Raw genomic sequence first — 27,247 nt, 5'->3', positions numbered from 1 at the left:
TGAAATCACAGGAATAAATTACATTATTATATATCAAAATAGAAAACAATTATTTCAAATTGCAATACTTCACAATTTTACGCTTTTAACTATTTTATCGGCTAACAATTCTTCAAAAATAAAACCGTTAAAGACTTTCAAATTTTATTTTGTTTCCGTCAATTAGAATATGAATTGATACTTAATGCGCACTTGCACAACTACGTGGAGGAAGATTACGGACCATTCACATTTTGCCGTTGGGGGGCAGAAAGTCTAGACAAAAAGTATAACACAGATTCACTATTCAAGCTAAATTTAGATAATAGAAACTCCAATCACTGCTATAACAGATCAAATACACTCACTGACAACCATAAAAAGCCAGCAGAGGGCATCACTGCCAAATAAGTGCAGTTCATGCACAAAGGTTTGGTATCCAGACGTACTGTATAATGCCACGTCTTGCAGCAGGATGTACACAGCAATATCATGTTACAGAAAGGATGGCTCACAAGTGTGAGTGAGTTTCTGGCTCATTCACGGAGCTGTTTGGCCCTGAACCATGTTTTTACTTGTACATGTTTTTAATGTACATAACGCTTTTGTTTTGCAGCATGTGGTTTTAGGACTAATGAAATGTTAGCTGGGCAAGTAAAAAAAAAAAATCCTTATTAAACCTTTAAATTAAACCCTGTACTAACTTCACAGAATGAGAGACACCACCAAAATGATAGATAACGGTACAAGTGAAAGCAGGGATGAGCAGCGAAATCCAACCAGGAGTGTGAAAGAATGCGAGTTTGATAGAGACTTGATTAAGGTAATTGAGCATGCACAGATGGGCTGAGATGATAAGAGAGGTTGACTGACTGCGTAAATGCTGTTTTGTATGCATAAAAATATTAGAAATAAAATATTTATCAAGATCTCAACACCATGAAAAGGGTACCTGTCAATTAAGACATGATTACCAATTATTCTCGGTGTTGGTTGCCATGTTCTTGTCCATAATTCATTAATGCAAGTTGTCAATCTCATAAAATTAATAACTAAACTATAAAGTTTGAAAAATCGTTCTAATTCTATGCGAGTAGGGAGTTCTATCCAATAACTACAGTATAATGATGGTAACACAGGCATGATGTTGTTGGAATCTCTTTTAAAATGAATTCCAGCTGATGAATGATAAAAAACAAACAAACATTGCCAGCCAATTAGATTCCATCCAAGCATTAGTGCTTTTAACAAACAGAACATTATTGTCTGTTGATATGGATGCAAATATAGTCATTGTTATCTTCATATTTACCGTTCTTAGTTCAAACAAGACTTTATCATATATTGCTTTCAACAGTCTATTGGCAAATTAAGAGAATTTAAATCAGAAATTCAATATGATACTTCAATATGTTCACTAAAAAGAACCAGCTCAAAAAAACTGTTCAATCTGGTGGGGAATTAAACTATATAGTTTGCACTGATCAATCTGTTAAGTTAGGAACTAGTAAACATTAGTAAGAAATATTCAATATATCGGCAGAATATACACACACAATAATGAATGATTGTGAATCTAGCAACATGGTTTGGTTTTTTCAGTTCAGATGGTTTAGTTACAGCATCTACCAGCAGGGGCGAACAGAACCATTCTAACCTGCTAAACTTTGTCCCTGTTCTTTAACACAAGCATCATCCTTACAGCCACATCCTTCATCCATCAGATCTATGCGTTTACTTCTCTCAGAGGTCTGAATTAGGCTCTAATCACAGCATATATATGAAGGCAGAGATCTCAGGGCAATTTAAAACGGTTTAAACTTTAAAGCATCTGATTAGATGAGCCTTTGATTACCGAATCCTTTCCTTTATAACAGAGAAGATCAGAGCACAATCAGCCAAGATCTAATTGGAAAATAATTATCTGGCGATGAACTTCAAATAGACATTTCAATTTCCCTTCCCATACAGAAGCCGAACAAGGTGAGCTCTATAAAAAAACCCATCCGTCCTCTGGTGACTAAACTGAAACTTGGTTAGTTTTTCAACGTGTTAAAAAGCAATTACTTAGCAAAGTGATAGATGCAACGCAATGAGCTTGTGCCAGTTGAAGTGGGCTGTTCTGTTGAAGGTACTGGGCTTCCTGTTAGTATTCATGTCCTGCATGCGGGTCTATTCGTGCAACTGCATTAGACACAGAACACAATTAGTGCTGTTAGACTGCACAACTGAACCAGTGTGTGATCAAGTGAAAGTACTGCAATCTAACCGGCAACACACGATAACATTAAGCCTCATTTGCATTGAGGGCGAAACTGTTAGTGTATGAAAACTGCTTTAACAACAGTAATTTAGTTTAGTACGCTTCGCAAGAATGCTACCCCCGTCTCCTCTTGAAGAAGGTTTCTGCTTTTTTGAAGACAGATGAGCAAGTCTATTGCCGCTTTTCCATTACCAGTACCAGCTCGACTCGCCTCAACTCGCTTTTCGCTCTGTTTTCCATTGCAGACAGTACCGCCACAAGTAGTACCCGGTCATCATAGTGACGTCTTTCGTTCCTCGTTGCCCCATCAAGCCCTCGTGGATCCTCTCTTTAGCAACCAAACAAAAGAAAGTCTGCACCTCCTCGTTTGACCACGGCGTATTCTTCCGAGTTGCCATAATAAAAGTAGTAAGTTTAGTAGCTATCTCTGGCGAAACTATTTAAAAATGGCGGGGTTATTCTGGATACTCCATCTGGCGTGTGCAATGATGAAGCAAGTAAATGGTGACTATTCTCTCTGACCAATAAGCAGTTGGCACAGTTTTCACATCAAATTTTAGTATCGGCTTGGCTCGCCTTCGCTCGCTCAGAACCTCGCCGGAGGTGATACAAAAAAGTACCCGAAAGCAGGTACAGGTACTAGGGCTGGGTAATAAATATCGATTTATCGATATTAATCGATTCTCATTTTTACGAACCGATATCGATTCTTAAATCTCATGAATCAATTAGTCATCCTGTTTCATTTGAATTAATGGATCATTGTATCGCGGTTGCGTGCATCCAAAAAAAAAAAAAAATTGCAATAATCTTCGTCCTTTCTTACTATTGATATGAAAAAAAGTCTCAATTTTCAAATTACGTCCATTTTCTTTAGAAATTCAAAAAACATAAATAGCGTTTTGGCGCTATGGCGTGAGATCGCTCTGGCGCAGCTCAAGAGAAGCAGCAGCGCTGATCTCTCTTCCGGCTTAATAATACCAATCAAAGCGCGAAATAAACATGAATGAGCATCTGAAAGTGTGTTAAAAGATAGAGTACAACTTATCGAAATCTGTATCATGTCACATTGATTCGCTTAAACAACGTTTCAACCGTGGAAAGACGTCAGTTAAACAGCTTGTAATCAATGTCATGTATCGTCATATTTACCTCAGAAAACCCACATCAACTCGTTAGTCAGCTAGAAAAAATAACTCTAGAGAGGAGCATTTTGCTAAATATACACCATATTACATATGCATTATAATCTTAATGTTCTTCAATAATTAATGCATATTTGAATAAATCTGGCAAGTTTTTATGACAGCCACCATTTAAATGTTTATATTTCACATAATCTTCTTATTATAAAAATAAATAAAAATGTAATTTAAGTGTTTGTATAGCTACAAAACAGTTCATTATTACCTTCATATTAGGCTAATGAAGCCTAGCAGGCTACAACTAGACTCCCATAGTTTACAGCATTAGTTAAGAGATTTGATTTCCTTGAGAAAATTTGTTTTAACTGTTTTAATTTATTGTAACTGATATCTAAAATAATCAATATTGAATCGAATCGAAATGGAATCGAATTGTGAAATTTGTGTCAATACCCAGCCCTAACAGGTACCACTTTTACACCGTGGAAAACCAAACAAAGGCAAGCCGAGTCGAGTCGAGCTGGTACTGTGTAGTGGAAAAGCACCATATGTTCCGTCATCAGCAGTAAAGTGGGCTGCTGAAGGCTTCTAAAGGCCCGGGAATACTTAATTTTCCGCGTTGTGCTTCGTTTCGGAAACAGTTGGATGCGTGAGCCTTTCAAGGTTTACTCCTTAGGCCGCGAGTGCAAAAAGACGTGATATGCGCGCACTATTAAGTGGACTTTGTTTTCAAGTGCTCAAGGTCACTTGCAAATTACGTACATCACACAGAACATTTTTTTTTACACATGAAACAATCATAAATATAAAGAATTGACTTCTAAGGACTTGGTATACATGTGTTTCGAACTAGATTTTTAAAAGCTCTGTTCTTTTCTTTACTGTAGACACATTTGTCATTGACCCGCAAATCACTTAGGGAAAATACCCTGCCTGAATCATTCAGATGTTTTCCCAGCACAAAATAACCCAAAGTGCCTGGTTTGAACTTGGAGGTAAGTGTAATCCAAGGGAACATAGAAAGACTTGAAGAAAAAAAAGTCGGTAATAAATTAATCAAATTCTAAAAAAATCTAAAAGCAAGCAAAATGGCTTCAAAAGAAACATGTACATGACTAATGAATACAGCATGATTATGCGGTGAAAGGGAAAACTCCAGAAGGTTTATAAAAGTATTGCTTTCCAGACAGATGCTCTGATTTGGAAAACTGGAAGCGTTGCCTTAAAACTGCAGTCCGGTGTTTTTACTCTTGCGCCATCTCTGTTCGAAATCTGCAATTGCATTCATTTGTGGAATTCAACAGCCTTCAACTCCCTTCAACTTCAACAGTGTGGATGAACACAATGTTTGAGGAGAGTGTGCAGCTGTCAGTCACCGTGCCGGGGTGGATACTGGCATTCAGAATCACATGAAGTATGACCAACGTAAGAATTTTCACCGGGAAATTTCATCTGAACTAGTAAGAAACATCAACTTTTGTTCTGGTTCTGACATTGCAGTAAATGGCGCAGATTAAATCTAACAATCGCTTATAAGTTATAATATCATGCAAATTATACTTTGTTCTCAAATTGAGACTCCTTTATGGCGTACAGATGTGAAGTAATGACGCAAAGACATGCTCGAATCTCCCGCTAAAAAATCCACCAGTACCACGGGAATTAAAAACCATATTACAAGCTTATCGCTTTGAATTGAGCTGAGGCAAGCAGATTTTTCAGTTTTAAACACTGGTTGGTTATGTATAATATGTATTTTGGAAAATTTTAACCCCCAAAAAGCTACAGACTGCAGCTTTAAAGAGAGGCATTTGGCTTGGCTCCCGGAGAATGCGGCCAGGCTGGCGTAGGCGAGCAGTCTGATAAGGGAGTGAGGTGCATCATTTCTTTAGTTATTACCACAGTGTACACTTCAGCAGCACCTCATTTATCTATATCTAAAGGGGTTGAGAGGAAGGTGAAGCCAAAATGGGTTTTGGCACATCCTCTCAGAGAGAATGTTTTCAAAGGAGGTGAAAGGGAGGGAGGAGAGAGTAGCTGTATTATTGGTTTTACAATGTCATTTCCTTCAAATCTGCCCGACTGTCATCTCCTCTTGGAAACATTATGAATGAACAGGAAAAGAAAGGATTATACTTATTAACCCCAAAGTTTATGATAAGAACCAAGCTAAATAAAGGGAAATCCCATCACCTGGTTTCTGAAATTACCAATTCACTAAAAACTGCAGCAATTCCTCTTGTGCCGTAAGCAGTAAAGATACACAAGTACAACAGACAACAGAAATTTGGGTGAATATCTGCAACCTGTGCAGGAAAACCGATGTCCTGCAGAAACCTTATTAGAAGCATCATTTGGTACTTCTACAGGCTATGCATAGCTGAACTGCATGAGCATCATACTGAAAAACAGTAATATGTCTCAATAATTAGTTTATACAGAAACCATACACTTTGGCATTAAAGAGGTTTTAGCTCTGTGCTGCTGTAATATGTTTGTTAAAGGGATAGTTCCCCATAAAAATGAAAATTATGTCATCATTTACTCACCCTGAGGACGTTACAAACCAATGCATTTGTTCTGCTGAACAGAAAGGAAGGTATTTGGAAGAATTTGGGTAACCAAACGGGTGTAAATCTGAGCCTTAAAGGTGCATTGCGCAACATTTCATGTTAAAAAATAGCCGTTTTCTAACCCATACATGCTTAAACAATCGCCTGATGGGATGAATGAGCCGTTCTCTGATCGCCTCTATAATCCTGTACAGTGAAATAAATAAGAGGGATTCGGGCTCGAATTTGAGACTGGGCGTGACGTCATGCATGTTCACGCTCGCCTGGCTATGTGCCTATGTCATTGTCTTGCAGGTTAGTGTATTCACCGCCATTCTCCGTATCAGAGAAGACAACTCGAGCGACACAACTTTAGTCAACTTTCCACAAAAGTAGAAGATGGATTCAAAGGGGCTGTTTAGCCTACACCTGGTCACTTCATGCGTTTTCTGTGATCGGATAGCTGTTCGATCGTGAAAAGACCAGGTTGCCCTCCAAAACGCATTCGAGGCGGATTTGAATCCGATCGCTTAAACCACTTGAGGACGTGGTCTGGGCCGTATTCCAGACGAAACTGGACAAGTGTAAATGCATCTGGTTGTTGAAACCAGGGTCGGGGTATGTCGTGTTATTTTAGTCATATATGACGACGCGCATTACTTCAGATGAGCAGCCGAGCCCCTATTCATAAAACCAGCGCGCCGCAATCTATCGCAAATCAAAGTGAAAGTAAGTTGCAGACGCTTAACACTACAATCGTCATTAAAAGTAAAGAAATTCAATGATCTTACCAGGGCTATTGCTGCTCTCTCTTACTGCTGTCTTTGCTGATTTTGAAATTAGCCGATGATTAATAAAATGAATCTCATATCTGTTGCTTTTGGTGACGTACACTTCATGGAATCTGTATATCGTAGGACTGGGGTAAACGATTATTAACTAAACGATTAGTTGGGCGATTATTTTATCGATTAGTCGACTAATCTAATGACTAATTGGACGACTAATATAAAGAATATTTTTTCTGCTGCTCAATTAATAAAAAAAACAATATCTCAAATAAATACTGGCATACTGAATCAAGATACTATAAGCTGGCTAACGTTAGTCTAATGTTATGTATTTGAACACCATCATTATAACTCTACAACCGCCAAAACCGTGTTATTAAAATATTTTTTACAAACATTTTATCATAGAGAATGTTTAAATATTAATATCAGCTGAGGAGGGAAACGGAGGCGGAGTTAGTGGTGCGATCGGAGGCTTCTACTACTGGAGATGAATCGGGAGAGGTTTGCGCACCTACTGATCAGAGCGCGTGCTGACACGGAGTAAAGCCTTGTTTATACTCGACACGTCCGCACGAGCGCGAATGTGCGCACGGCAAAAATGGCGCGTTGGGTGCGCAAGACCAGGAAGACTATGGCTGGCTGTGTGTACGCCTTTTTTTGTAACAGCGCGCCCGGCGCCGCGTCCGGATGCAACTTCAAGCCGAATCTGCCCGAGCTTGTACGTCTCACCACACCGGCACCCAGTTTGCGCATCTAAATTGCAATTGTCTTTTCTTAAGGGTTTGTTTACTGTGTGTGATTTATTTAATGGATAGCACATTCACTTCAAGTCTTCGTCCTCTATTCTGAAATGTTTCGGTCTCCCACGTGTGTGTGGCAAGCTGTACCGCCGGGAACATGCAAAAAATAAATAAATAAAGAAGCGTCGACGCAAAAATATGACGTCGACGCAATTTTGACGTCGAATAATCGACGTCATCGACGCGCCGCTACAGCACTAGTATATCGAAGATCGGATTTTTATTTGAAGATCGGATTAATATCCATTTTTTCGGATTAATATCCGTTCAAAAACACATTTATGTGACCAGGTGTAAATGGAAACCCAAAGAGACCAGCTTGTAGTTCATTCCGAACCCCAACACAAACTCCACGTGAGACAAAGAAAACACAACTTCTGTCTGTCCAGTGCCATTCGTCAGAATAAGACGAGAGTCAACATCGGGAAGGCTTTCAACAAACGGAGAGATCTCCGGTCTGCTCTAGGGCTCAAACGGGTCCTATACAAAGTAATAACTTATATTGTTCATGAACGTGTTTCCATAATAATACAATCATAAGTGGATACAGTAAGCACATAAAACAGATCAACATCGAGATAGATGGAAACAAAAACCGAAGTTTTCTACTACCCCCGTTTTCCCCTCACACACACTGTGTAATTTACTCGAATGCCTTTCCTTTCATATAGTCTATTTTAAATGACTTGCAGATTTATAACTGTATTACCTCATTATGACTGTGAAACGCAAGTAAAGCGTGTGAAGTAGAAGACAACAATGAGGTTAGCGTCACCTGCAGCTTAGGAATAGGTTCTATGCATATGTCGTAACTGATGCTGAAAATAGACAGGCGGCAAAATAAACACATTAATCTATACTCTTGCAGACGCATCCATCGAATCATCGGCTATATAATCGATGGATCGATACAAATTGATTAATATTTACAGCCCAAGTCAATGTGAAAACTTTACTATATAACAGGTGAAAAACGGCATGTGAAATTTCCGAAATCAATCCCTGCGTCCCAATTCGCATACTATCCGTCCTAAATAGTATTCGAAAATAGAATTAGTACGTCCCAAATCGTAGTATGCTGAAATGAGTGTTTCAAAGATACCCGGATGGTTTACTTTTTCCCGGTCAGAATCCGAAGTGTAGATCGATGCACACTCTAACGGCTGATATTGCCCACAAACCATTGCGCGTTGGACGAGGATTCGGTTAGAACTACAAACACGAGTAAAAAGTGTTAAAAAACTACAGACACGTAGTCGATACGGAGGACGCGCGAGTCCCCGCGGTTGTGTAGAGAGGTTTAGATAAAGATCTTTGAGTGATTAATTATCAGTATCTAAACTGACGCAAATGAATTTATTCAATGTTGTCCACATTATATTGCATTTGCAGCAGCTTTGTGAACTTTTGTAAAGACACGTTTAGCCATTACATTTTAAATGCATCATTATATTCAAATTGCAAACACGAGGAGAGCATGAAAGACCCACAACTGGCAGATGAACGTGCTCTCCGAAACGGTAGGAAATAAAATTAGATAGAATGATGGATTTTAACTGTGACAAGATGATTGACAGGGCAGTTTACGGTGACAGGATGCACGCAGCACGACAGAGCTGTCCGTTAAAGATGACGTGATAGTATGTCCCAAAGCTTGCCTACTCTTTTGCTACACACTCAAAAGTATGTACTTTTTCCTCACAAAAAGAGTACATACTTTTAGGGAGTAGTATAAGTAAGCAAATTGGGACGCAACAATAGTATTCATAAAACAACTGGCAAAAACACATGGATGACCTACTACTTCTGCTGAGATTCTGAAGCATGAAACAAATGGACACTTCACTATCCTATGAGACCACTGGAGAGAAATGGCACATGACAGTGACAACATGACAGATGAAGTATGTCCGGATTGCATACATACTACACACAAGTTTGCAAATGTAGTATGCAATTTGGGATGCATTTACCTCCCTTCTATATTAGATTTAAATTCTACCCGTTTTTAGCCTGTGATCGAATGTAAAATATGAACAGCACTCTTACTATAAGACCCACCAAAAGCCAATTCCACTGAATCTTTCTTCAGAATGTCGAGTTTGCATCATCAAGCCTGACATAGAAGTTCCTCACCATAGCACCATAGAAAAACCCCTCTTCAGTGGAAGACATCACAAGTTGCTTTTGTGAACGCTTCGCTCCACTGCCGTGTTCCAGCGAGACGACATACAAGAAGCTGAGCTTGTGCGGTGCTGTCAAAAGAGCAACTTTAATTCGAACATCTAAAGATTTTACAATCCAAAAATGCCATAAGGCTTACACCCAAAACCTTTCCACACACACAAACATGTTATTCTTTTGTCCATGTCCCCCACCTTGCCTCCAGGCATCATAGAATGGATAAGTAAATCAGCTAAAAGGACAGAGACACAGACAGGTGTAAACACAGCTCTACTGTGGCGGAATGACTCACGACCCCGAGGGGAAAGCAGTCCTCATTCATAAAGAGGACAAGGTCACCAAAAAAAGAGCTACTGGTTGGAAAAATAGCTGGATGGAGCAGTGATGTGGCTGCTTGGTGAGTCGACGGTGAAGTGAAATTTTAGTGCATGTTTTTTTACGGATGCAAGACATCATAACTATATCAGTTATTGGTCAGAGATTTTTTAACATTTATTTACATCAGTTGATATTAGATATGAAGTCACTTTTATGACCTTTGATTTCTGTGGATGTTACCGTAGCATATATGGCTGCACCCTAAAAGTGGACCACACGGTACTCAATGAAAAGAGGCAGTCAACCAAATTTTAATTAGATGGTTGGTCACAAAAAAATAAAAAATAAAAAAAATAAAAAAATCCACAGGAAATGTTTGTGCAATCCACAGTCATGAATTCCGTAAGTAATTAAGTTATTATCATAAATCTGCGACTGGTCAACTAATGGCTTAAATGACAATCGATTAGTCGACTACTAGAAAAATCTTTAGTCTTGGGAAACCCTAGTAGTAAAGCTGTAAAAAATGATATTTAGCCAGCAAAATGTTCAAATGTGTTATTACTTTATTAATAGTAATTATATTACAATTAAATGCAAAGCCTACATTCACCTGGCTGATTTGAAGTTTTAAAAACATATTTGCCTGTAGGTCAACTTCAACATTGGTCCAACCCTAATGTTTTCGAAGGCTTTTCTATTCTTACTGTCAAAGAAATTTTAGGCGTCCCTAGAGCAATGTTTTCACAGTAAGCAGAAAAACCGCTCAGACACAAAGAACGTGTCATTAAGTGCATAGGATGCCATTCACAGCAACAAAAGAATTCAATCCAATTCATTTGTTTGTGTCCCACAGGCACTGTGAGCAGATCATGTTCACCTGTCTCTCAGTCTCAGACTAAAAATGAGATGCCAGAGATGAGATAATAACCTTATCGGTAACTTTTTTTTTTCTATATTTTTATTTTTATTTTTATCTGGCCTTGCAGGATTGTGATGTTTCCACACAGTTTTTTTTTCCTCGTGTGTGTAATTTGTAATAGGATTTTTTGTTAAACCAATTATGTTTCAGCACATACATTGGCATGAAAACAACCATTATTAAATCTAATTATCAATAATAAAAAATTACAACATTTACAACATTTTCTCTCTAATAATCAATATGCCCAAATTGACTGATGTAATGGTTGCAGTTACATATTTTATCCAAGTAAAAGGGTTGTCAAATTCTGAGCATGTTAATCTTAATCAAATGCAAGCTAGAGTGTTACTGGATAATTATAGTGAAATTAATCATACAATCCAAACCAACTTATATTGTTTTAAAGGGGTCATGAACTGGCTTTTTAAATTTTTGTTTGGTTTTTGCATTCAAATACATTAAAATGATTAAGTGATTAGCTATTTTGTACCAAAGTTTTGAGCCTACCTGAAAAAGGCTGGGTTTTTATGGGCGTCTCGCACTGAAGACTTGGAAGTAAACACCCACTGCTAGAGTAGATAAAAGTTTTGCGAGTCCCGTCGATGCACTTGGGGGAAATTGTTTTGAAAACGTCCAATGTTGTAAAATGGCAACTGGAAGGATTCGCCCATACATGTTCGACCCAGAGTCCGTGTGTTGCACAATTCCTGTCAGATCCAATATAGACGGAACAGCACCGTTCTTTACTCTCAATTGGTCTGCAAATCCAGTCTTGTTTACAGAACAATCCTCAGTGAAATGAAGCGAACAAACGACGATGTTTTATCCTCATCAGTTGGAACGTCATTAGAAATATAGTTCATCTACGCAGTCCTATTGGAATCCAGAGGAGGCATATGCAGCGTCTTCTTCCACAACCAGGCACTGGACAATATTTTGTATTGCTCGCTCGGTAGCTCGATCCGGTTTGTCATCACAAGGTAGGCATCTATGTTATTTAGATACGAGTGTAATGCGCAGAACAGTGGGCGGGGCTAAACCGGCCGTGTTGAAGCAGGCGTTGATCTTCTTCTGCGGGGGTGGTGTTTTATCCTCTTTGACGTCATAGTTCCCCACTTTGAAAAATTAGTCGTTTGCTGAGCCTGGCATCAATAAAAGCTTTTATTCGACTAACAAGGACGTTTTCAGTTCTGAAACTTACAGGATATTCTTGATTACCTCTTAGATGTCAAAAGCTCAACGAAATTGATTTCTCAGTTCATCACCCCTTTAACAAAGCTAGTTTGGGTCCATGTCAGATTCCATCATATTAACACCCCAATGCAATCAGGGAGATAAGATGATCAGGGTGAAAAGATACTGTATGCTATTTGACAATTTCTCCTAAAATATTGTTTTATTTTTTGTAAAGTATTATTATTATTATTATTATTTTACAGTAGATATTTTTGGAGAAGGCACAGCCTCTCATGCCGCCTCCCAAAATTCCACTGGCAATAAGCAAGTTGCAAATACAAACTTATGAGATTTGAAGCAGTCCCTGAAGTGCTCCTGTCTCTAAATCAATTCTCTGTTCAGCTAAGACATGCACTCTAATTGAGTGAACAATGCAGACCCATACAACCTCTGAGCAGTCAACAAATGGTTTACAACCGTCCTGCACTTTAAAAGGAAGTTCAACCTACTTACCAAGTGAACAAAATAATAATTAATCATATGTGCTTAAAACATCATTACCTAAGGAGCTGAATTTGAAACAATCCCAGACAGCCATGAGTGTTCAGGAGAGTGCAACATCACAAGTTGTCTCACCTACTGTACATATAGCTTGTTAATTGACTCAAGCATTACTTTTAACATTTTTGCAATGGCAAAAAAAAAGACAGTGAGTAAAAGCTTGAGCCAGTCACTTAGCCAAAGAGCCTGTGTAGAGCCAGGCCTTTTTTTGTATTTATAAGTACTCAGGCAATATGTGCCCAGCCAGCAACCATGTGCTGTTGTGGATGCATCTGTATGGCTTTGGCAGACCAAGCATCAAGCTCTGATATCCCAGAACAAAAGACACAGATGTGCAGTTGAAGTACTGCAAAGGGGCACTCTATGCTGGCTCTGTCAGGATTGAAACACAAGCCTTGGTACCATTGATAATCCAGAGTACCTCTCCAACAGAACAGGCAGACGGCCAAGCAGACAGAAATCTGTTTCACAGAACAAGCTGGCGTTTAATCAACTCTATAGCTACAAGGATTTTCACAGAACTATTTTACTTTGCATTCACTGATATCAGAGGAAACAAATGAGACATAGAAGGAGAGAACATAAACCATTGGGAATCATGTGGTCTGTTGTGTGGCTTTTAGGCCCATTAGCAATCAAGCCATCTAAACGTTAGTGTACTTCAAAAAGTTGATTAAAACTCCCTTTTAGCAGGTATTTAAAATGTACCGCCTTTCTCTTCTGGGAAAACCAACCAAAATATGCATGACTCATCCTGCATTAGACCGATTTTTATCCAATCAACAGTATTAACAGGGATGAGTCAATACTTTTGATCCATTTACCAGAAGAAAGACTAAAACTACATAAAAAGTGAATTTATGAAATTGTCAAATTTTGGGAGTCCCACATACCCAAAAGAAACGCTTTGTCAAATTTGAAATGTGAAAGATGACATTTGTGTTTACAGAACATGATGAAGGGCGATCAGGATAGTTTCAAAAGAATAGATTTCCAAGGATAGTTAACCTAAATATCTAAGACTATTGTTCATGCTCAAAACACAACCCAAGTCTTCTGAGTAGACAGTAGACACGATTGCTTTATCTTATGAACAGATTTATTGTAGGTTTTATACACAGTAAAAAACTGATCCAAAGCACGCACATCCTCAGCAATACAATGTTGCTCAAATTGGATCCTCAACGAAATTAATAAAAAAGGAAAAAAAAAAAAAGACTTTTTCCTATTTTATAGGCTTTTATACACAAAAATATTGATCAACTCAACCACATACACACACACACACAATACGGTAAATGGAAGCTCAAATTCGCTCACTTGATGTATGCACCAACAAGGTTTGTTCTCTGCTAACCATATTTGATGTGGTCTATACACTAATCAATACAGATATCAAAATCTTTCAAGTTTCAATATCTTCATTAGTGTTTTGAAATGAACAAAAGTTGTATTGGTTTGACTTAACATAAGAGTGAGTAAAGGATCACCATTTTAATTTGAGCTAACTAACTCAAGTACTTCTAAGGTGATGAATGTGTGGCACGAAAAATAAAATTAAAATAAAATAAAATCCTCACCCTATGACAACAAACTTAAACGTCTGCAACCATCCATCAACTGATCAAAAGTATCTTGTCGGGCTATGGAATGAACTGGGAAATCACATTTTCCTTTTGGAAAAGCCCTTTTGGCATCTAAGAGGTCATCATTTTAAGTTTCAGAATTGAAAAAGTCCTTGTTAGTCCAATAAAAGATTTTATTGACACCAGACCAGCCTCAGCAAATGACTCGTTTTTCAAAGTGGGGAACTATGATGTCAAAGAAGATAAAACACCACCCCTTAAGGAGAAGATCAACACCTGCTTCTACATGGCTGGTTTAGCCCCGCCCACCGATACCAGCATGAACTTTTCTGAGAACAAAACATTCTAAAAACTAAATTCGGAATTTATTTTTTAAATACATTTTAAACAAACAAATAAATATACAGCATACCGAAACACTTCAAATGGGTATAGCTATCAGTGAAAAGTCTGCAAACAATCAAGCTGACAGACAACAGACTTAACACCGAATGAAAACACAAACAAAATAAACATACATTATGTGTTATAGATATATATGATTTAAAAAAAAAAACTAGGGCCGAGACTCGATTAAAAAAATTCATCTAATTAATTAGAGGCTTTGTAATTAATTAATCAAAATTAATCGCATTTTAATCGCATAAATATTTGAACTGAGAACAGTGAGAAGATTTTTTTTCACATGAATTTTTAGTATACCATTGAATAATGACTGAATACATAAGCTTAAGCAACAAAATATTGTTTATTTTTTTCAAGTCCAGCAGAACCAGTGCAATTGTATGTTTTGCGTTGAGGTGAAACTTGAGGGTCGATGTGATATGCGAATTGCTTGCACACAACCATGCTCTTAATGACGCTTTCATCCGTTCGTTTTTATAACAAAATTTCCCATCCACGGGACCAACCAAAGCGGTCTAGTCAGCTTCTTCGTTCATGTTCACTGTGGTTTGTTGTTTAGTTGTCTGAAGCATAGACTGTAAAAAAAAAAAAAGTCATGAACGCTAGTTGGGGCTCCAGTATATTCGGTCCACCGAAACTAATCCAGTGAGAAATGTTCCGCGGTGCAAAAATAAGTGTGATTAAAATGCGTTAATTTTTTTGTGTAATTAATTAATGCGTTAAAGTCTGTAAATAATTAATCTTAATTAACGCGTTAAAGTCCCGGCTCTAAAAAAAAAAAAAAAAAAAACACTACATCAATATGGACAATTAAGCTATGACTCAGAGTCAGTCTATTTGTTCCCACACTTTGAATTTTCTGCTCAACATATTACCGCAAGGACCATGTTAAAAGTGCCCTAGAATGGTTTTTAAAATTATTTTATAATGTTTCTAGGTTTCCCTTATAATGTTAGTATGTTTTTTAGTCATAATTTAGAAATAAAAGGCATTTTTCCTAGCCTGATTTTAGCCTCTGATTTGAACGCTCTCTTTGAAGGGGCGTGTCTGCTGTGATTGGCTGAAATGCTTCCATATGAAATGTATTACATGTGAAACTCTCTCAAATACCTTTACTACATCTATTATATTACAGCTATCGAGATTAACGAATCGTGAGATGTTTTTGAAGTATTTAGATCTATTCCCATCACTTAAAATGTTGCTGTGATGAGCACTGAGCATAGGGTGAGCATAGAGCTGCCCTCTAATAGTCGACAATTTTATTAATTCAGTTAGTCTCAGAAAAAGACACAGGATGACAAGATGACAGTCTGTTGATCGAGAGGATGAAGATCTTATTGCAACGCAGTTGCTGCTCTCTCTAATGCTTTCACCAATGCAGACACGATCATGAAAATACAGTAAGAGCTTCGTTGAAAAAAAATAACCCTTTGTTTCTTCAGAGGCTTGGATGAAGGAACTAAAACATACAAACACTGAGCAACTGCCATGCTCCGGCTGCGCAGTTCCGTCTGTCATTATGCAAACGTTTGGAGTCGTACAAATTAATGATCCCGACTAGGGCTGCAACAACTAATCGATAAAATCGATTATAATCGATTATGAAAATCGTTGTCAACGAATGTCATTATCGATTAGTTGGTCTGATTACGTCACGGGGATTGTTTACATGGAACATGCGCTTCTTACATGCGCTTCATGAAGCGCACATGCAGTCTCTCTCCCTCGCCGCTCTACCCTGTCTCGCGCGCGCAACACGGACGGTTTGGAGCACATTATCTTCTGTCTCGCATGCGCGCTCTTGATTCCGTGAGTTTGAACTAATTTGCGGGCATCAGGAAACCGCTATCAATATGCAGCACACGAAAATCATTCACCTTTCGGTAAATTCGCCGTTTTAAAACCAAAATAGGTGACCTACGTTAATCGTGTATACTTTATGAAGCCATACTATAGTATAATGTGAGATAGAAATGTATATTTAAGTCATTAAATTCAAGTTAACCTAAGCTTTTCCCTCCACTGCGGCTGTCAGTCATTCTCTATTCGGTGTTCAAACAGCGCGTCGCGTTACAACAGTTAACATGGTGATCTCGTTCCAAGATGATTCAATGTTATTATTATAATTGATCCGTAGATAAAGGTCTATGGTTTCGTAATATAATGACTATCTTGCTAGACTTTTATTGCTGTAACTTAATCACTTTCTACTGAGTGTCTGTTAGATCACAACACTATAGTAGAGTCGGCGCAGTATAATTGTTCTTCACGTGCACAATAGCCTAACTGAATTTTAAAACTGTCAAAAGAAAAGGCTTAATAAACTATTGCATAGATACTGTATAATACACAGTCAGTATGTCTTTCTCTTTCCTTGGTGCTTTTAACTTTAATGCGGCGGACACTGAAGAGCTGCGCGCCGCCCTGTGACTCCGTGTTGCTTCAAGCGCATCATTCAGCCCTCGCGATGCGCATTTGCACTCTGTGCAGCTCTTTCATGATCATGTCATAATACTTTTGCGCAATGAAAGCTTATTAATAGCCTTACCTGTTCTGTCCTATCTATTATATTTTGCTTCCTCACTAAACAGCTGTGCTTTACATTTAAAACAGTTGTGCATCTGATTTTTACGATGTTTTTCATGAATGTATAACAAGAATACAAAGAGCAATGTGTACGTTTTACCAGAGTAAGTGCTACACTTATTGTCTCTTATTTGTTCCCCACTAAGGAATGTTTTTTTCACTAAATGTTCAGATTTTATAAAATTATTGTGCACTTGTGATTTTTCTAGGCTAAGTTTTGCTGAGTTATCCACTAATCTAGTTTACAATAGCATTTTTGTCATAGGTTATGGTCATATATATTTTCATTATAAAGAAAAACAACAAATAAAAAAGTTTAACACACAAAAGAGTGTGGTTTTTAGGGTTTTATTTTGTTATAATAAACAAAAAAAGGAATATAATTTTTTATCCGATTAATCGATTAATCGAAAAAATAATCGTCCGATTAATCGATTATCAAAATAATCGTTAGTTGCAGCCCTAATCCCGACTGTTGCGTCACAGTCGGTATTGTGTGGATATTCACCTATTTTTCAGTTGTGTTTCAAAAACAAGATTTAAGTAAGAAGGAGAAAACAATGGTGTTTGAGACTCACTGTATGTCATGTCCTTGTACTGAACTCTTGTTATTTAACTATGCCAATATAAATTCAATTTTACATTCTAGGGCATCTTTAATGGTCACCGCATGACATCACCAAATCCTGTGTGTCTTTTTCTGAGACTAACTGAATTAATAAAATTGTCGACTATTAGAGGGCAGCCCTAGTATCTTGTTTGGTGAGATACACAAACTAGTCTAATTTTTCATGAAAATGGGACAATGTTTACTATGTGTCAGTAAAAAATATGCAAACCCAGTAAAAATAAAATAACTCTACAAATCTCACCCAATTTAGCCATTAAATTAGCCTCAACGTCAAGGCTCAAAGTCTGAATAAAACTTCCTGCCAGCTAAGCAATTAGTTTTATTATTTATGTCATACTGTGTTAATGTGTGACATTAAAGAGGATGCTAATCTATGTAATTATACTTTTGCAGCAGTCACAGGGAGCGATAGCAGAGATGCATTCAGCCTGTTAATTCTATAAATACAAGACTAATGTCTCCTTTACGCCCTTGAGTCTACGTTTCATTGAGGAAGGTATTAATCAATATCAGAGCCATGAAAGTATTCGGTCCAGTTTGAAAAGAGGTAACCCAACCCCAAGATGATGAGGCATACCCAGGACGAGCGAGAATCGTCTCACTCAGAAAGCCACAGAGAGGAAGACAAAAAACATGAAAGCTTTTTTCAGATTTCCAAGCAGCGTAGCATTGAGCACTCCTTTATCTGCAGTTTTTGTGATTACAAGGAACAACAGGCAACTTAATGTGCTTTTATGGTGCAAATGCTTAATCTGCAAGCACTTTCAAAAGTTTGATTCTTTAATAATAAATGATGTTGGATCAATTGTCTAAAAGTGGAAATATACATTTTTTCCCTGAAGAATGCTAATTGTGGAGGAGAGACCAAACCCCTGTCAAAATACGTTAATCTTGCTACATACTCCATTTCCCAATCATCCCAACACAACAGATTATACAAAAAAAGTCAAAAAATAAAAAAAGATTTTCCCTTCATAGCGTTTTATCCAATTTGTTGGGGCATACCTATTTTCCCATGATGCACCAGATCGATCTTGTGCAAACTGAGCGTCTCAGAGCCAGAGATTTTTCAAAGCCAGGGCTTTTCCAGACTATCAGTGCAGCTCAACAACCAGAACAGGCAATATTGACTATAGAACACATATGAGAGTCCATGACCTTTTACGCCACTCTTCTCTATTGCGAGCACATTGTTCTGTTCAAAACTCTTCTTAAAAGCAGAGAGCAAAAAATCATCTGCAGACAGCCTTTAACAGATGTCCATTAAGAATGCATGTCAGTTCAAAGACAGCTCTACGGTTGTCAAGGTAGCAGGACGGCCATTAAATCACCTGGTTCCATTACAAAATCAATTACTGCAGTGCACTTGCATGGTCTCCTCAGTCCCTCTAATGGCCAAATAACAATGGAGACACTACTGCAAGGTCAGTCCTGCTGCGCCGAACCAGACAGACTGAAATGTTCATCAGGAGACTGCTAACAGCTCCTTTCTCAGAGAACGACTTTGTCACCGCTAGACCAAAGGACTATTATTTCTAAAACTTTAAGATTGTGCATTACACTCACCTAAAGGATTATTAGGAACACCATACTAATACTGTGTTTGACCCCCTTTCGCTTTCAGAACTGCCTCATTTCTACGTGGCATTGATTCAACAAGGTGCTGAAAGCACTCTTTAGAAATGTTGGCCCATATTGATAGGTTAGCATCTTGTAGTTGATGGAGATTTGTGGGATGCACATCCAGGGCACGAATCTCCCGAACTGCCTCATTTCTACGTGGCATTGATTCAACAAGGTGCTGAAAGCACTCTTTAGAAATGTTGGCCCATATTGATAGGTTAGCATCTTGTAGTTGATGGAGATTTGTGGGATGCACATCCAGGGCACGAATCTCCCGAACTGCCTCATTTCTACGTGGCATTGATTCAACAAGGTGCTGAAAGCACTCTTTAGAAATGTTGGCCCATATTGATAGGTTAGCATCTTGTAGTTGATGGAGATTTGTGGGATGCACATCCAGGGCACTAAGCTCCCGTTCCAACACATCCCAAATATACTTTATTGGGTTGAGATATGGTGACTGTGGGGGCCATTTTAGTACAGTGAACTCATTGCCATGTTCAAGAAATTGAATGAAATCCTACTGGAAGTAGCCATCAGAGTACATGGTGGCCATAAAGGGATGGACATGGTCAGAAACAATGCTCAGGTAGGCCGTGGCCTTTAAACGATGCCCAATTGGCAATAAGGGGCCTAAAGTATGCCAAAAAAACATCCCCCACACCATTACACCACCACCACCAGCCTGCACAGTGGTAACAAGGCATGATGGATCCATGTTCCCATTCTGTTTACGCCAAATTCTGACTTTACCATCTGAATGTCTCAACAGAAATCAAGACTCAGACCAGGCAACATTTTTCCAGTCTTCAAATGTCCAATTTTGGTGAGCTATTGCAAATTGCAGCCTCTTTTATTTGTAGTGGAGATGAGTGGTACCCAGTGGGGTTCTTGCATTCAGTTTGGAGTTCATGAGATTGTCTTGACCAGGACCACACCCCTAAACGCATTGAAGCAACTGCCATGTGATTGGTTGATTAGATAATTGCATTAATGAGAAATTGAACAGGTGTTCCTAATAATCCTTTGTGAGTGTATGTTGGCCTTATTGACCTTAGTCTGGGTTAACTAATGGCTAGAAATGATAAACCGTGGAACTGAAGGTCTAATATCTGATTGTCTATGTCCCCTTAAATTCTTTCAAACCTTTGAGTCCACTAGAGTTTTTGAAATTAATAATTTCCATTTTTTCATTAGTTCAACTAATCGACACCAAAGTAAACAAAAAGTACAACCCATTAAACAGACAAGCACATTTATCCTACTCAGCCTGGTTTTCATCAAAAATGTCCTTTAGTCTATCCATAACTTTTGCAACTAGTCTACAACAAGATGCACACTACAAAACAAGATAGGGTTCTAGCAGCAAATTTCAAACATGTATTCAACAGAACTACAAGTTTTGGTTTCAGCTGGAGGTTACCTTGTGCTGAGGTGGGCAGCCAGTAGCCAGGCGCTGCAGGTGCTCAGAAGTGTGGCTGCAGGAGAGCAAGTCTGAGCAACAAGCAGAGCGGCCCAGCCTCTTCATCAGCGATGAGATGATGCTGCAGCCACAACCGCACATTGACTTGCTCATCAGAAACCAAAAAAAGAACTTTGAAAGACTGATGACTCTAGTCCCGGTGGAAGAGAGGTTCTCAGTAGTCAGCTTAAGTGACAGACTGGGAGAAGAGTTTGTGTCGAAAGTGGTTCCTTCAAAATAGCGATCTGTCCCAAGGAGGAAATTGCCATGGGAAAATAAAGTTTTGCCAGAGCCAAGGAAGTCACAGTTCTACAGACTCTCACCCGATTTCTAGAAAAGAGTTCATGGGACATCAGGAAGATTAACCTGTGAGAGTTCACCTAAAGACACAGTTGTTCATTTCAAGTCTTCTTCCCATCAGTCTTTAGTTGTTCGGTGTGGGGAAAATACACAAGGAGCTCCTTCAAGTCCTGGAAGCTCGTCCATGCCTGTAATGTAGAGTCTGAAGACGCAGTTGTTCCCGCAGGTGGGTGGTGATCCTCAGATGGCGTTGGAACAGGTAGTCAGAGAGTACCGCTCTCAAACAGGCCAAGCTTACCCTCCCTGCACTTCCCTCAGCTGCTTGTGATGAAGCTGCATCTCTTCCTTCTTTCTCTCCCACCCCCTCCTTCGTTCTGACACAGTCCGCTCTTTCGAGCATCTCGATGAACAGCAGCTCTGGAAGCCCCTCCCTCTCTCAGTCTCTCCTCCTCACGCTCATCTCAGTAGCCGGACTGCCTCCAGTTACAAACCAGCGTCTAATGCATCTGGATATGTAGCGTGTTCAGAATAGCACAGTACCCGACTACATTATGCAGAATTTCTAGGTGCTCAGTTGTAACATGACCTACTACATTTTCTAAACTGTGCAGTATAACATCAACCACGCCTTTGCAAAATATTATATTTAACAATGCAATGCCCTCGCCTTTTCATTTTCCATCTGATGAATGGACTAGATGCAATATCAGCAAAGAGCAGCTTCTTTCATGACTCATTATTTGAGTGCCTGGACAGTCACAAATTTGAGATACATTTATGTTGAAATAATTGAAAAGGTATTTTCTGAGTAAAACATGCAAACTGTCAATCAAATTCTATATATTTTTTAAATAGATTAAAGTACACAGTAAACATACTATGCAATGTTTTCAATGTTTCAATCACTTGCAATGAAAGACCAAGACTATGCACATAAAAAATGCTAAATTTAATAAAGAAATGACTTATATTACAAGTAATATTACAGCAAAAGCTCAATTAAAGAGATCAACATCAACATTTTGCTGGAGGCATGATTAATCAGTCAGTTTATAAAACTGCATAGGGAAGTAATAACACAGATAAAGATGCCAACAGGCTGTGGGGAAAACGAAATGAAGGCAATTCTACCTTAGCAAACGATCTTTAGCCAAAACGCATCATGACAGTCCGTCTCATTCCTAACCTTATCCCTCAACGCGTTGAGCTCCCTCACCTAATCTCAGGCATCCAACCTGATTTGCAAACAGACTGGGATCCCTTGGGCCTTGTGGGAGATATGCAGACTCATCAGCAAATAATATGAAGGATGATAAAGAGATTCCATTGTAGGGATCACACCATTGGCTGATGGGATGATGGGGGAAGATATTGCAAGGTGCAGTGGTGTCTGAGAGGTGGGCAAAACATGAGGCTCCAGGCAACCAGCCAGAAAACTATAAATAGCCAAGCATAATCAGGACAAATCACATTTCATCATAACCAATATCAAAAGGGCATGTGCCTTACAGGTAAACATGATGGGTTCAAATGGTTAAGACCCTAAAGATTCAAATGGATTGCGAGAATGAACACAGCAGGTTTAGATTGCATAGTGACCCAACAGACTCATGAAGTCTGACTGCCATCTTAAACAAGTCTATACTGGCTCTGTTGGGAAACGTGTTGGATCGAGATTCGATTTTTCAATCTACACCAGCTGCTTCCACGATAAGATGTGATCACCGCAAGAGACTCTTTCATTCTGCTTAGTATTCAGGAAGTCAGGTGCAATCACCCAAGCGTGCAGAGGACATGCATGGAGGTCCACGGCTCCACCAGCCTGGAAATGAACTGCAGTTATCACTTCAAGGTGCAAACAACGGCCAAAGTGCATTTCACATTCAGGTGTGATTTTTTTATTATTTTTTTATTTTTTTACTGAAAGCTTGGCGCATATTAGTTGTACTTGTCACTTTATTGCACTACACTTATGATTTGGCCTTGAGATGCATTCTCTTTCCAACTCCCTGTTTCTAACACCTGTTACACCCGCTTACTCCCCCAAAATAAGGTTCTGAAGTAAAACTACTCACTGAGAGAGAAACATAGGGCTTCACTATAAGAAGTCTTGACATTGTGATTCATTACACTCAGTGTATTCTCTGTGGAATCTTTAGCCCTGTTGCCAGAATAAATGGACCAAATCAACAAAGCCCAGCAACAGACAGAAACTCATTCATTCTCCCAACCATGACACAATCAGAGATTAAACAAAAAGAGAAAAAAATTCTCAACAGTGGGGCTTCATCTGGCTGGCATAATGATATCAAAGAGGTGCAGCATCCTGCACATTTTTTATAGGACAATGCAATAATCTCAAGACAGTTGGAAAGCCTTAACCTCCCCTATGAAAACAGAGCTATAGTATTTTAAAGCAACATTTAAATGTGTTCTAAGGGTTCAATAAAATTAAGCTTTAACAACAGCATCACGAACATGCTGTCGATTGCCACAGAAAATAATTTAGACTCCTAACGCACTTAAAACTGAAGTCAATGAGGAAAGTCAGGGTTTAAAAGACAAAATGTGCAGCTTACAGTTTTGTTAATGCATTTACATTAATTCTTCCATAGAGAAAATGTGTTGTTTGAGCTGTTAAAATGTTTAAATTGTCTTTTGAGTGGTTTTCAAAGGATGGATGTCATACATTACCAATGCAATTCCTGTGGCTGGAGTCAGTGTAAAAACTAATGGAAAATGATGACAAGTCCCATTCTAGTACCCTTGAATTTTATTAAGTATCATGTGGAGGTTTATAGTACACACAGAAGTTATATAACCTTAAAAAGTTTTATTATCAGTTCTATTCTCATGTTGATGCAATGTTTAAGATTACTCCTCTGATTGGCCAGTCTTAGTGTTTACATTTCATTTACATTTAAAGGGATAAACACAAAGTATAAAACTAAGTTATTCCCTTAACTAAGTCTCAGTGCATGCACTAAATGGCTCTGTCTTGAGGTGAAACTTTGTTCCACTTAGCTTAGCCTAGTTCATTCATTAGGATCCAACCAGAGAAGCAACCAAACACCTCCACGTTTTCCCTATTTAAATACAGTTACACAAGTAGAGTAGCTCGACCAAGAATGGTGACACAAAATAAAACGTTGTGCTTTTCTAAGCATGTAAAGTGGAAAAGCACGTTTTATTTTGTGTCACCATTCTTGGTCGAGTTACACTACTCGTGTAACTATTTACATTGGGAAAACGTAGAGGTGTTTGGTCGCTTCTCTGGTTGGATCCTAATGAATGAACTGAAGTGAAAAATCCCTAAAATCCCCCAAAAAATCATTTAGTCAGTTTAAACCCCGCCCTTGCAAGTTTACATTCATCTCCAAATCAGAACCTAGTTACCAACCTGCACTTTTTTTCCTTTATGATAATCTTTTTCCACACAAGATCTGTCACTACGTCTATTTCATTGTGACTTTATAAGAGTCCCAGATAAACATGTTACAGATGTGATGACCAATAGTTTGCCTAAAGTAGGACTGAGAATAGAGGTAAAAGATCATGCTGTGTTCTATGTACATTATTTATGAATATTGCTTTTCACTGTGTCAGCTCCCTGCTTTCACATCGATCTGGTGCGATCCAAGGTCTGAGAGTGTGGATTTCACTGAGAGACAGACAAAGAGGGACAGGAAGAGTCATTCAGATTACTCTATAAACAAGAAAAAGGAAGGGTTGAAAAGGGTTTGATAACAGGATGGAATGTAAAAGTAAAAAAGGTAGTTGAAAAGCAAATGGGATCATTTAAAATAAGTGACTAGAGTAAGCTACAACTTGATTTTTACACTTCCTAGAGAAAATTTGATAGGTTTGCACAGGCAAGCTAGCCTGGATGCCAGCCCAAACCCCGCCCACAACATTTTTTGGTCGGGAAGTTCGGTCTGGACTCGATCCATTGAGTAGTAATTATGGTCAGTCAAAAAATGTTCGGGCCAATCAAAAAAAAAAATGCCAGGGCGGGCTTTGGGCAGGCATACGATGATGGACAGATGATCTGCAGTTACGTAATCGAAGACTTGGGTTGAACTGGTTTCCCTCAAAGATGACTGCAGCTGGATAATTGAGAGGTATAGGTTCCGCTATCACATCTGTTTTAGAAGAAATCGACAGCGCATTAATTTTTTAAAAGACGAACAGAGAACTGCAATAAAGGCATTTGTCGATCGGAAAGATGTGTTTGCCGTCCTTCCTACAGGATTTGGCAAAAGTTTAATTTACCTGGCTCTGATGGTCGCTATAAGAAGCTGGGACGCAATGAAAACCCAGTTGTCATTGTGGTTTCTCCTTTGGATGCACTCATGGAAGACCAAGTAAAACAAGGAACCGAAATGGGCATCACGGCGATGCAACTCATGTCAAAGCCATCGCCGCATCAAACAATGGTGACGTTTTGTTACTATACTACTCGCACACCATACATATAGTCACTGTACCCCTTATAAGAGGTGTATTTTTTCAAATAAATTACATGCTACTCATCATTTTGTATTTAAATCGTCATTAAACACATAATTAAAAAAAATTATTTTGACTCCCGGACCCGGTCTCTATTCTCTGACTCAAATGAACACACTTGTTCAGCCTGGTCTCTTTCGTCGCCTCTCCTTTTCTTAAAATCAGTCAAGTCGCGCTACAACCCTGTTGAAACAGGTCGAGAAATGCAAGCAGATTTGTTGGCTTTATTGTCGAGATCTAAACGAAGAACTTGTCTGTAAATACATTCACTAACACTTTTTCTTTTAAATACTTTTTCCAGAGTGCGTGCAGTTTAGTTTTGTTCACAACTCGCTCAACATACGTCACTTACTCCGTTGCTCTGATTGGTTGTAGGTCTATCCAATTGAGTGCCGAATTTTTTTTTTTTCATGGTTTGATTAAGTTCGCAATAAAACGAACCAGAAATGACGAGAAACAAAGAAGACGTGAAGACGTGAAGAACAACACAACATACGAATATGGACGTCAGACAGAAACTAGTGCTGCAAACTGTTTGCGCGATGATTTGCTCAGAGAAAAAAATAAAAACGCAAAAAAAAAAGAAAAATTAACTATTTACCCGGTGACCTCAACCCATGCCTTGCTCTGATTGGCTGGACCTCATGACGTCACATGAGGTTGAGTCATGCGACAGCTCTGGATATCTAGCATGCTAGATATTTTTTTCTGGGCTCAGCGACGAGTCTGTGAGTGTCTTTGATGCGTTGTTGGCTCTTTCATACTAACAGATTGGCGAGTGTTCATTTGAAGTGCTGTTGGTGGTTGTTAGGATGTTCTGAGTTGTTGCTAGCTGCAAGGCAAAGTTTATTTGACTGTTTTATCTCAAGTCTGATTGCTTGGACATGTAAATGCACAGTACGAGACTAGTTATGCACCAACATCAAATAAATAGGAATAAAAACTTGAACTGCTAAGTATGCACAACTGTAATAGTGATCCTTGGCCCCCCAAAAAATAAAAGTAAATAAACAAACTAGTAATATCAGTTTATCCAGATATTCTAATATTTTTTTTTCTACTACAATCATTTGCTAACAGATCCAGGTCTAGTTATAAGATAAACTAAACAGACAATTTTTCCAGTTCTTTGATATAGCATTAGACCAAAAGGCTGTTAGGAGCAAAAATACACACTCATGTATTTTCGTGTCATTTAGAGTCATTTAGACAGAATCAAACCAGGAAACACAGGAAGAAGGTAGCAACTGCTCCCAAAACATTACACCATTGTTTTACCTACACAACAGTCATTGTTCCAGGTGAGAGTTATCAATTTCCTGTAATCAGGAATGCGGCAGTGCGGCAGTTTTGTTCGCCAACTGACTATTGGTGAACAAAAGCAATAGACCATGTGCAGAGGCAACTGGCCAGATAAGTTCTGTTGGGTGATTTTAAATTCACAG

At 38.6% G+C, this 27,247-nt stretch overlaps 1 protein-coding gene across 2 annotated transcripts in view; it reads right to left on the bottom strand.

The window, feature by feature from the left end:
• Nucleotides 1-27,247, bottom strand: part of fbxw7 (F-box and WD repeat domain containing 7) — a 189,240-nt gene that overhangs the window by 103,925 nt on the left and 58,068 nt on the right. Inside the window, exon 1 of one of the 2 annotated variants that reach the window (XM_039693843.2) lies at nucleotides 20,955-21,122. The exons of the other annotated variant lie outside the window; for it this stretch is intronic. Within the exon in view, the coding sequence (XP_039549777.2) occupies nucleotides 20,955-21,107 (153 nt within the window). The 5' untranslated portion in view covers nucleotides 21,108-21,122. Of the gene's footprint in view, nucleotides 1-20,954; nucleotides 21,123-27,247 lie in introns of those variants that run through there. 2 annotated transcript variants of the gene reach the window in all.

Source organism: Pimephales promelas, chromosome 6, assembly GCF_988280905.1.
Source record: "Pimephales promelas chromosome 6, fPimPro1.hap1.1, whole genome shotgun sequence".
Classification (NCBI taxonomy): domain Eukaryota; kingdom Metazoa; phylum Chordata; class Actinopteri; order Cypriniformes; family Leuciscidae; genus Pimephales; species Pimephales promelas.
The sequence above is the reverse complement of the archived record's forward strand: the minus strand, read 5'-3'. Positions and strand labels throughout refer to the sequence as shown.